This window comes from Pleurodeles waltl, chromosome 3_1 (assembly GCF_031143425.1).
Source record: "Pleurodeles waltl isolate 20211129_DDA chromosome 3_1, aPleWal1.hap1.20221129, whole genome shotgun sequence".
Classification (NCBI taxonomy): domain Eukaryota; kingdom Metazoa; phylum Chordata; class Amphibia; order Caudata; family Salamandridae; genus Pleurodeles; species Pleurodeles waltl.
This window is the reverse complement of record NC_090440.1, coordinates 871,411,457-871,424,083: the sequence shown is the minus strand read 5'-3', so window position 1 is coordinate 871,424,083 and position 12,627 is coordinate 871,411,457. Positions and strand designations below refer to the sequence as shown.

Below are 12,627 nucleotides of genomic sequence, written 5' to 3'. Positions count from 1 at the left end.
TCTAGCTACTTGCAGTGCCCCCTAAATAATCACAGGGCAGATTCATTTTTAGTTTGGAAAAGGTCTATCCTCTCTGACTTGTATTGTAAACCAGGTATAGTTCTGACTGTTGCGAGGAAACGACTCTACGGCAGTTATTCTTAATGTGCACTTGCATAGCATATGCTTCATCCCGGGAAACACAGTTCACTACTGTTTGTAGTAGAAACAGCGTTCATTGTAGTCTTTTGCATACCCATGCATCAAAAGCTATGAGGGCGTTTGCTTTTGTGTGTTTGTTTCAATTCTGTAATTGAATTCTTGAGTACTTTAGTATTACGTTGAATATTTATTTCTTATGTGAAGCTATTTCTTAGGCAGGCTCTCAATACTACTGTATCTGGTTGATATACATTACTGAATTTGTGCAGTATATAATCCATTTAACAGCGTGAGAGCATGTGTGCAGTTAGCACTGTAAGAAGAGCAAGCAACTCGCAGCGGTTTACATGGACTCATGCAAGTGTCAACTAAGTGTTTGAGGGAATGTTCGATTTTATTGGTGATGTTGGGCATTGATCTCCAGCTATCCACGTTTAACCCACAGAATATTTTGGACAGCAGCTGCCTTGGTTATAAAAGTGCTGGTTCTTGTAAAATAATTTTGTTCTGTTCTGCTCCATTTGATCTGTTGCAGTTACATATATTTGCTCCACAGTTATCACAATGAGTAGAAAATAACCCGTCACTTAATGCCTCTTTAAGGTCATTCTGGAAGGATGACTAATTTGAATACTACAGGAGCAACCAATGCTATCGTAGGGGGGTAATTAAAGCATCCAAATCCCCAAACGCCATTCCAGCTAACCTTTTTGTTTTTCTTGCACTGAAACCATACTAAGAAGTTATTTTTTGTTCTTTTTGGTCCCTTCTAATGACACTTTGTCCGAATCAACCTATGTGTTAATGTATGCAAATAAACCTTAATCTAAAATGAATGTTTAGTTCTGTTCTACCTTGTTTGTGTCTAATGCATGCCTCTTTAATTTTGACCAGGAAATTGAAGAGGTGCCTTCTATGGAGGATAGTGGTTGTCTTCTTGCTGACAGTGACCTCTTTGATCAGGATTTTGGTGAGGACAGTGATCAACATAGCGATGAAAATGAGGAAGAATCCCTGGAGGCTATTCGTACTGCTGTGAAGAACAAAATGAAAACACATAAGGTACAGTCTTTACTACCACAAGTGTGCAAGTGGTTTTGACGCATGTAGCGCTACTTCCAAACCCATAATCTACAAATTTGAGCATAATATCCCTGCTCTGGCAGGCCTTTTATTCCTGCTAATCTAGAAAGGGGAGAGTTGGTAGATTTGGGGAAAAGGCTCTGTTGATATGGATTGTCACCCCCTGTTTATCAATACTCATACTGAGTAACTGAGTGGTGGGTACTGCTAGATATTGTCAGGTTTGATGTCCTATGGTGGCATGGCGAATAAGTCATGCTATTATACACTAGGGACTATTGGCAATGACCTATTCTTTCTAAAGGGTATTTTGGATAATCCTGAAAGAGCAAACTGTAAATTAATTCAGTTAGTTAACACTCTTGTAGATCAGCAGTTTTAGACATGTTAACTCAATTCACACTGCACCATATTTTAACAGATTTTTATGAAAGGATATTAAAATGAATTTTCACATTCTGTACAAGTTCTCAATTGCATAGACTTGAAGACTCTAAATTATTTATTTTTTCAAACTAGTTCCATGATTAATTAGTCTACACAAAGTACTTGTCAAACACAGCATCAGATGGCTGGGTGGTTGAGAAAGTTGTATCCTGGAACAAAATCATGTCTATCCATAAAGTGCAACAGTTGAACTATTAACCTTCTTCTGTATACATCCTTTTATGTGTTTTTGAGCACAGAAGCTTTGTATGTGCAGTCGGTTTCCATTGACCATTTTCTTTCGTCAAAAGAAAACAAGTACAATTGAAACATGTAGCAGACCATACCCTTATGCCTAGTACCTGCTTTCGAGCTATCGTCTGTCTCTTTATTTTGCTGTTCGTAGTCTCACCAGGCAGCTTGTACAGCAATGGATGTAATAGGATTTGCACCAGTTATCGTAGTAAAAGAATTATGACCAAATTATCAATTTTTTCTTTAGAAATAGTGTTGATTTGCAAAAAGATAGCTAGCAGATTTGTTTTTTTTTTTTGACAACTTCCTAATTTAAAATAGTCTTAACAAAGCTGCTCCATTTAGATTTATGCCACATTAGGCACTGCTTTTGTGGTCGTCTGATATTCATTAGAGTTGCTTTGACTAAAAAAAACTAAAATTGGGGCAAGATTTCAGATGCTTACCTCTTTTTTTAATTTTGTTCTGAAATTTTGTGAATAATTTGCTAATTAAAACTGAATGTTTTTTATTGTGACCACAGAAGCTTCAGGGCTCCAAGATTGATTTTCTTTTGACTCCCTTTTAGGTTGGAGACTTTGATTCTGAACATGGGGACCACAGGCGGGATTATGACAAGGATGAAGACTCTGTAGGGAAGAAGAATAAAAGAAAGGTATGGAGTATTTTGCCTTTTGTTTCTTAACAAACTGATTAACTCTACACATGAGTACACCTTGCAGTGATCTATTACAAAAATATTGAGAATGATAAAAAGCAAATATGGTACAAAGCAAACAACGCAGAATGCTGCTTTGCTGGACTAGACAAAGGAACTCTTCGCAGTCATAAAACGTGTCCTCTCCCCATAACCCCCCCCCCCCCTAAAAGCCACCATCATCCCCAGTCACAGGGACCTCTGCGACGCTCTTCTCCTTTTTCCACCAGAAGATCCACGACATCTACAACAGCTTCCTCGCACCGGAACCTGCGATCGACCCAGACCACCCACGACTGGTCCATGCTCACCACAGAGTAAACAGTCCACATCATCAACAGCACCCACTCCGGAGCCCCCTCAGACCCCTGCACGCACCACATATATATGTCCGAGCCAGTCCATCCATAGCTCCCGAGCTTCATAACACAATCGACTGCTCCATCAGCACGGGCACCTTCCCTGAGGATTGTTAACATGCCAAAATACACCCTCTCTCAGAGAAACCTTTGGCCGACCCATCAGAACTAAAGAATTTCCGGCCCTTCTCGCTACTACCCTACCTCGCCAAAGTACTAGAGAACGCAATCATCTCACAACTACGGAATTTCATGGAGTCCAGCAACTCCCTTGACAGCTCCCAGTCCAGCTTCCGCAGCAATCACAGCATGGAGACAGCACTCCTGGCAGCCACAGACAACATCCGATTAATCCTAGACAACTGCCACACCGCAGCACTCGTACTCCTCGACCTATCAGTAGCTTTTGACATGGTCTCCCACATCACTCTGCGCACCAGACTCCGCGAAATAGGAATCTTTGGAAGAGCCCTGGAATAGATCCACTCCTTCCTCTCTGGGAGGACGCAGAGCATCAAACTCCCACCCTATACCTCCAGACCCACAGGAGTCAAGTGCGGAGACCCCCAAGGATCCTCACTGAGTCCCACACTGTTCAACGTATACATGGCCCCTCTTACTGCCATTGTCAGAAGCCACGATATGAACATCACATCATATGCCAATGAGACACAACTCATCATTTCCCTCACCGAAGACCCGGACACGACTAAAAGGATCTTTCACGCAGGAATGGAAGCAGTCGCCACTTGGATGAGAGAAAGCTGGCTCAAGCTCAACTCTGACAAGACGGAGCTCATCTTTGGAAACGCCACCTCCGCTTGGGACAACTCCTGGTGGCCCACATATCTCCCCCCCCCCCCCCCCCTCCCCTCCACTGACCGAACATACCCGAAATTTTTGAATCATCCTCAACTCCTCCCTGTCCATGAGCCGCCAGGTAAAATCTGTTGCCGCCTCCTGCTGCCAGACACTCCGCAAACTCTGGACGATCTTCAGATGGATCCCAGCACACTTGCATGACAGTCACCCATGCCTTAGTCACGAGCAAGCTTGACTACTGCAACGCCCTCTACACTGGCACCTCAACTTTGATGTTCCTAGAACTTCAACTCGTCCAGGATGCCACCGCCAGACTCATTCTAGACCTCCCTTGCTGAGAACACATCTCCCAGCACCCGAGGACCCTCCACTGGCTCAAGAAGCGAATCACCTTCAAGCGTCTAATCCACATGCACAAGCCATATACAACACATAACGAGCCTACCTGAACCACCATGTCTCCATCTACACCCCTGCCAGATCTCTCTGCTCCACCAAGATGGTCCTGGCCACTGTCCCTTGCATCCGCAAAACCACCGCCGGAGGGCTATCATTCACCTACACTGCAGCAAAGAGTTGGAAAAACCTCCCCCTGCACTTCATACAAAGCCTGTCACTCACCATCTTCAGGAAGAACCTCAAGACGTGGCTGTTCGGATGAGGCCTCTCCCTTCAGCGCCTTCAGACCCTCACGGGTGAGTAGCTGCGCTTTACAAATACTGATTGACTGATTGCTTCTTTGAAAAACAAGTTGATTTGGATAAGTTTAGCAGTTTTGTCCTGTGCAGTACATGTCCTTGCACCCATTTATGTTAGTGGTTCCATTGAGTATGATGTTAGAATTTCTGATGTCACATATTCCCTTTAGGTTTACCACTTTAAATTAAATTATTGAGGAGGAAGGGTGATGAAAACCGTATCGCCATCCCTCCTAGTACTGTATTGGAATTAAAGAGGAAAGTTGAGAGTTCGGTTTCAGGCTCGTGTGTAGTGGGGGACCAGCTTTTTTTGAAGGCATCTTATCATTTATTTTCTGTAAAGGTAGGAATTGTGTTTTCAGATGTGGTTTCCCTCTTTTGCTGGTCTCTGTACTGTACATTGGTACAGGCTACCACTTCACTCCAAATAAGTATTGTCTTTACTTCATTATCAAACTGATAATGCGGTGTAAGTGATCATGCCCCACTTGTATACCTATCATATTCCCATTATACAGTCATAAAGGACTGTGTGTAGCCCGTCTTTATGAAGACACAGCTCCCTGCAGTGTCCACTGGCAATCTTTGCTGTTCCAGAAAGACTGTTGCTATAGCTATACCCATTCTAAGTTAGAAATCCATCTAAATACACCTGTTAGGGTGGTCGCAGACTAACACCAAGGACCCTCAATATCTGTAATATTTGGCTTTAAAGAGCAGCTTCTCTTGCCCACTTTCTGAGGGTCGTGTTCATTGGCGACCAGTTGGCCTGCTCCTGAGTAAGCTTTGGAATTGAGCAACTCATGCTGCTTCCAGGACAGCAGGTGAGGTAGTCTCAACTCTTGTAACTCAAGACAGTAAAATAAATTAAGCTCATTGGTTTGAGGAACATTTTTCAAAAACGTCCATTTTCCTCCTTGTTCGTATCACCTTCACACCTATTTTTGTATTTTTTTTTGTAGGAAACTCCATGTTCCACACTGAAGTTAAAGTGCATAGATTATCCTAGGCTTCTGGAGATTTTAGAAGTAGCCAATTGTTGCGTTCCTTTTCTTGCTGGTTTTCTGATGAAGCCACATTGCCCAGTACCTCTATTGTTAGTTTGATACCAGGTTTTATCTTGAGCTCTAGCTGAATGTACCATATTAAGCAGTATAGCAACTGTGGTACTTTCATGAGTATCTTCACGATTGTGTGAATTTACCTCAAGATGTAATCATAGATCAGGCTCTTCCCTTTCAGTTTATTTGTTTTTTGGAAGGCTGCATTACATTGCCATTGTCAATTTGTTTGCTGTACCAAAAGTACTTGCTTTATTTTGCAATTCTGATACCTCATTTGTATTTGAACTAAATAGTGTACACCTCCTTAAAATAGCGGTGTTCTGTTTGTACCATTTTACATCTGTTTTTTTATTTTATTGGATGGTATTATTGTCTGTGTATATGCTACACCTGTGTGTACTGTGGAAAAAAAATGCTAAAGATTCTCATATGTTAGCCCAAATCTTGTTTTTTCTCAATGCATGTTTGTCAAGCAAATCCTTATTTGCTAAGTCACAGTTTTTGTTGAGAGACCACTGCGTCTTGCTTCTCAAATCAAATGGCATTACATTTTTTTATCCGCCTCAGTCTCATTTTGTGCCAACCTTGGATTTTGATAGTTGTTTTAGCTCTTCCTCTCCTGCATACACTGACCAGCAGTTCACTTTATTAAACAAAAAATTATTTATTTGAATTGATTTTCAACAAGCTCATTATTGAGGCCCACAGTGATTCGTAACATAAATATTGGTCCTTTCCCCGCAGGAACGAAAGGCAGCTCGACTGAGTAAAGAAGCCATCAAACGGATGCATAGTGAGACCCAGCGAATGATTAGAGGTACGATTGGGATGATTCACATTGGCACTTTTTTTGCTCTAGCTGTATATGTTAGGGAGCTTTCTTAGCGGACTGCGAGGGGTAAGCTGACAATCTGGCAATATTAAACATTTCAGTGCGATTGATGTCTCTAGGGAATCGTGAAATAACTGTGGATCATAGTTTTCGCGCCTTGTGGGCAAGTTGACTCCCAGCGCTAGTTATTTGACTGTTCCAATTAGTGTAGTGATAGTGCCTTTTAACTATTTAATGATCAGACACTACATTTAAAACATCACTTTTTCTCCCTAGTTTGTCTTTGTATACGCTACTGGTTTCTGAATCCAAAGCATTTATGGTTGGGCGCCCCCCCCCCGTCCCCCCCCCCCCCCCCCCCCCCCCCCCACACACACAATCATAAAGCTGTCTGCAAGTAATATTAATGTTTAAGCCTTAAGTGGCTGTTTTGGTAGCTGTTAGCATGGTACAGAACAAGCACACTCAATGTTTTTCACTCTGTTTCAGTAATGCAATTGACATGCTGACAAATGATATAAATTGGCCTTCATGTGCTTTTCATCCGTAGAATCCTCTGTAGCTCTGCCATATCATTTACCTGAACCCAAGACCATCCATGACTACTTCAAGCGTCGTGCAAGGCCTGTCTGCCAAGGTAGTGCTATGCAACTACTCAAGTAAGTCAAGCTGGTTGCCTCAAGGTTTTGTTTTGAAGTGTCAAAAGCAGTACTTGTAGTTATATGTTGATAAGTGAGTAGACTTGTATTTTAAAGGTTTTTTTAAAGCGCTTTCAGTGCTGGTAGGTGATGCCTAAATAACTTAATTTACCATCAGAGTTCACAATGGGACTTGAGCACATGCAGCAGTGGCAATGGTGCTTCTCTGCTATCATTGCCCCGGTGCTGCCACCACTGTGGTTAAGTCTCTCCATCTAGTTGGTGTCCATTTTAAGCAATATTGCAGAGATTGCCTAGAAATTGAGGCTGTGCCTATGCATTTAGTGCTTATTTGTCTTGGCTCCTGTCTTTACAGTGCTGTGTTATTTGTCCTAATGGTAAATAATTGTAGGCTGTATAGACTTTGTGAGGCGGCAGATAACTTTTTACTGACGGTCACACCTCTTAAACATATTGCACTCCTATTGAAACCTTCCAACTTATTCCTTTCATTCTACGGCTTTCTAAATATTTAATGCAGCTAATCAGTCATTGTTTCATGAGACATGCAATTGCTCTGGGCACACCGCATCTACAACAATCAGTTTCCATATCAGTACGATCACTTTCGACATCCGAAAATTATATGAACACTAACTAAAAAAATAAAGCTAGTCTGCATCATGCTGTGGGTTCCAAGTAGAAAGAATGAGCCTTTTTCTTTTTTGAATATTTGTATTAGTTTTTTCAACACCAAAAAACCAAAGGCAAAAAACAGGGATCATTAGATGACGTTCCAATAAAACTTTGTCATATCACTGAGAAAGCATTTTCTCAAGAGTTGCATTGTAAATCAACATTACTAGGAGCAGTTTGCCAAGTAGTGGGGTATCAATTTCACATAGAATATTGGCCACAGTGAATGAGTTATTTGTGCAATATATCAACATCGTCTTCCACAGCATCCAAGCCATACAAATCAATCCAACAGTCCTACATTTTTTTAAATTTACGAGGGCACCCTCTGGTTCTTTAAGTTACTCTTTCTGCTGCCATAAAAAAGTCCATACGATACTGCCATTCCCCTAGATTGGGAACCTCCGGTAAACCCAAACGCCTAGCAAGGTCACGCTTAGCAGCCGCCAGACCCATGTTACCAGCAGTAGTTTACTTTTTGGTAAGCCCACATCAGTGGGTATAACCAGCAGTATATACTTGGGATCGGTCGGGAGTTGTAGCCCTAGGATGGCGCCAAGCTCCGAGATCACGCGTAGTCGGTATACTTGTATATTTGGTCAGTTACAAATCGTGTGGATGAAATCAGCTAGTTCGGACCCACATCGTAGGCAGCGTGGGGAAGCTACTTTCCGAATTAGGTGACGCCTATTGTAGTAGGTTGGTCAGAATTTTGAATTGTATGAGGGGTAGTCTGGCCCTAATCGCCACCTCCTGGGGGAATATCAATGCTGGCTCCGAGTCGAGTGCCCCAACATCTGTTTACCCCTGAGCCCATAGTGTTGTGAGGTTATCAGGCACATTATTATTACTCGTGTAGGATATATCCTTCTCTGGTATTTCCCCCATGAGGAGTCTACTTTCCAAGGATGCATAATCTGGGTAATCTGGGATGTCTTGGGGCGCAGGGGATACATTCAGCCTGACAGGCATGGGAAAATTGCAAGTATTTATAATATTGATTGTCATGTGATTGGAATTCGTTCTCTAGGGAGGCGAATGGCATAAGGGATCACCACCTCAAGGACATCCCCGACCTTGGAGATACCCAGTTAATCCCAGAATTTTAAAGCCCTTTGACTTGGCTTTTTCTTTCAGGGAACTGCCTAGCCACAGTACTGTTTCATGGATAGTCGTGCGTTTCCACCCTGTATATGTGCTTGCCTTATCTCAGGCCTGCAACGTCACTTGGGTGGAGGGAAGCAGGGCTGCCAGTCCTACACCAACATAAAGGTAATGTTGAGGGGGCCTAAGATGGAATTGTACTTTATCAAGGGCATAGGTGGGGTAGTACCAGTCTACTGAGTCCAAGTCATTAATTGCCGTCAAATGGGAGGCCCAGTAATATGCCCTAATGTCCGGGAGGGCGATGCCACGGTTATAAGCATTTCGTTGGGGGCCCATGAGTGTCCGTAGTTAACTGTCTATTTTAGTGAAAATATTGTCAGGGAGTTTAAAATGTGTTTTGTAGAGCAAAAGGTAATTTCGGGAAGGTGATCATTTTGAAAAGGCAGCTCTGCCCAGCAGTGTCAGGGGGAGATCCTTCCAGTAGTGTGCATCCACCTGTAAGGCAGGTAAAATAGGCCTGACGTTGTGTTCTATACATTGCCCTGGGTCTGGTGTGACACATATCCCCAAGTATTTGAATCCCTCTGTGGTTATTTTGAGTGTGTGGGGAAGTGTCATTGTATCGAAAGTTCCTCCAAGCGGGAACACCACCGACTTTTCCCAGTTAATTGTGTAACTGGAGTGGGTTCGGTATCGGGCCAAGGACCCCTGGGAGTGAGTCCTCTGGGTGAGAGAGGTAAAGCAGGGTGTTGTCTGAGTATAAGGAGTTCTTCTGTAATTGGAAAGCCTCGGGCGTGGAAGCCTTTTATCCCGGGGTGGGCACAGATCATGCAAGAAAGGGGTTCCAGTGTCAGGGCAAAGAGGAGCTGGGGAGAGGGCATCCCTGTCAGGTTCCACGCCCGGCGGAGAAATCTGAAGACAACTGTCCGTTCACCCTCATGGCAGCCACTGGGTCCCGATAAAGCAAGAACACCCAATCCCTAAATTGTGGTCCGAAGCCCATTCGTTCCAAGGTCTGGATCATGAAGGGCCAGTGAATGGCATTAAAGGCCTTCTCGGCTTTGAGAGAGACCAGTAGGTGGGTGACCTGTCTATGGATGACTGTCATCAGCCAGTTAAGAAGCCTGCGCAGGTTTCCCCTGGTGAAGTGTTTCGGCATGAGGCCTGATTGTTATGTACCAATGAGGTGATCACTCCAAGGAGTCTGGCGGTGAAAATATTGGCTAGTACTTTAGTTTCTACATTGATCAAGGAAATCGGTCGATAGGCGCCACAGCAGATTAGGGATTTGCCTGGATTAAGTATGACCACAATTGTAGCCTTGCGGAGATTGGGAGGCGTTTGGGGGTGGGGGTGAGGGTTACCCCTTCCTCCTTTGCCCCAGTATAAAGCTGGAGCAGATGGGGAGCAAGATCTACCCACTTCTTAAATTCAGCAGGGAGGCCATTCGGTCCCGGCGTTTTCACGGATCGTAGATGGCTCATAGCACTCTGGACTTCAGTTAGGGTCATATCTGTTTCTAATAAGTCGCGATACTCTGCAGAAGGGGTTAGGAGCTCTATTTCTGCAAGATTATCTTTGATCTGGATCGCATCTGATGGGGACAAGCCTCATAGAGGACTGCATTATAGGATGCCAACGCTTCCACGATGGCCTCGTCAGTGAGGCCTCCCCATCTTGGATTTGTCAAACCCACTTAGTCTCCAGCTCTCGGCGGTTCAACCAAGCCAGCAGTTTTCCCACCTTGTCTCTGGCCTCATGGAGGCAGTGCTGGGTGGTCAGCATTTGGACACGGACTTCGTCTGCAGTCCGTTCTGATATTCCTGGTGCAGGGCTGCCAATTGGCTAGTCAGTATTTTGGGGTGGGTGAGGTAGAATGTCTGGTTTCTAATGTTAGGAGTCTCCCTTTTATGGCTTCCACTGCTAGAGTGGCTTTCTTCTTCTTAAATGCAACAATGTTTTGAAGTCTGTCTTGCATCACTGCTTTATATGCTTCCCACAGTGTGGTGGGAGATGCCACTGAACCTATATGGGTAGTGAAGTACAGCTCAGTTTCAGTTCGCACCTCACGCGCTGTGGATTAGTCAGTGAGTTCCCAAGCATTGAGGCTTGAGATTCGGGAAGTGCCCCGTGGTTTTGCCCTAGATTTATCTATAGAGGAAAGTTATCTGAGAGTCCCCGTGCCAATTATTCTGCCCTGTGTCTCTTGTCTACTTGTTTTACTTGTGTTACGATATAATCAAGTCTGGAGTAAACATTATTTGCTCTGGAGTTGTAAGAGTAAGTGAGTCGGTGGAGACGCATCCATAGGTCTGTGAGGCCCAGTGTGTCAACAAATTGGGCCGAGGCATGTTTCTAGGCTGGTCTTGCAAAGCATGCATTCTATATTTGTCAGGGGACATCACGTCATTAAAATTTCCTCCCACTAGATTTAGTGTTGACTGCGTTTCAAGTAGGATATTGGTGAGGTAGGTTAGTTAGTGTGTATGCTTGAAGGCGTGGAGAGGCATTAACATTAATCAGGGTCACTGATGTCTGTAGGAAACTGGCCTGGTGTGTGGTGCTGGTGTGTGGTGAGTACCTAATGATATCACCTTATACCAGGTCCAGGTATTCCCTAATTAGTGAAGTGTAGGCAGTGTCTAGATGCCAAACTCTCTAGAGGAAGCTGTGGATGAGCAGACAAGGCTTATCTAGGAGACCTGTAAAGCTCATGCAATACCACTGTAGTCTCACATCATTGACACACACTGCTTAATTTGTGCTTGTTGTTCCCGGTGCTAAGCACCGGCACTTATTTTTGAGGGCCGGGGCTTAGTCTTCTGCCTCAAGCATTTGCTGCGAGCAAAAGACACCCATGGGAAAGACGGAAGAAGAGAAAAACCAAAAAGCGTCACAATGGGAGAAAGCAGAATGCTGCAAGAGTGAGCTGAATCGCTGGGAGTGGCTTTAAATGGATTAAAGAGGCCCGAGATGGCTTCAGGATTAGAGCTGCCTCAGTATTACTGTTCACACATTTAACTGCAGCAGCCGCGTGTTTCAGAGGAGAGCTCTGAGCACCAGCACTTTTCTATTGACAAATTAAGCACTGCTGACACACATGAAAGAACCACACAGTTTTACAAAAATAAACGTACTTTATTTTAGCGACACAAACACTAGATAGGTAGTTCTCCAAAAGTAGGTAAGTAAACACACTATATATGTACAGTAACAATCCGTAAATAGGCATTAAAAGTATTAGAAAACAGTGTAAAGTAATAGGCAATACTGAAGGCCTAGGAGGAAACCAAACCATATACTAAAAGTGGAATGTGAAGTTTGGGTCCCCACCCAAAGAAGTGGAATCGGTAGAGGGGAGCTGGAGGTACAGGGGAACCCCCCCTCCCCCCACGACCAGGAGAAAAGGGGGATGTTACTGGTTCGACCCAAACCAACCCACTGGACTTCAGACAAGGATATTGCAAGGCCCAGACAAGACTACAAGAAACCAAAGGTGGATCTGGGAAGAGAAGGCTAGAAAAAGAAGGGACCAAGTCCAGTTCCGGTTGGAGTGTGTGATGGTGGCAGGAGCCACTACCCACCCGTCTGTGGATGCAGGAGTTGGTCGATGGGGAGACAGATGGTCAGCAATGCAGCACTGGAGCAGATGAAGAGTTCCTGGGTGATGCAGTCGATGTCCCACGCCGGATGAAGGATTGCAGTTGTTGTGGTGTGGAAAAACCACCAATGAGCCTTGGCAAAGGCAAATGTCGCCCTTGGAGGAAAAGTGAAGCTGCCGAGGACCAGCAAGGTCCAGGGGGCATCAA

General features: G+C 44.1%; 1 protein-coding gene across 3 annotated transcripts in view; it reads left to right on the top strand.

Annotated features, from left to right (window-relative positions):
* The window catches only part of CLSPN (claspin), a 270,119-nt gene that overhangs the window by 118,737 nt on the left and 138,755 nt on the right, over positions 1 to 12,627 (top strand). For all 3 annotated transcript variants that reach the window (XM_069223824.1, XM_069223822.1, XM_069223823.1), the window contains exons 4-7: positions 1,036 to 1,203; positions 2,474 to 2,560; positions 6,290 to 6,362; positions 6,928 to 7,036. In XM_069223824.1, coding sequence (XP_069079925.1) covers positions 1,036 to 1,203; positions 2,474 to 2,560; positions 6,290 to 6,362; positions 6,928 to 7,036 — 437 coding nt within the window. The remainder of the gene's footprint in view (positions 1 to 1,035; positions 1,204 to 2,473; positions 2,561 to 6,289; positions 6,363 to 6,927; positions 7,037 to 12,627) is intronic.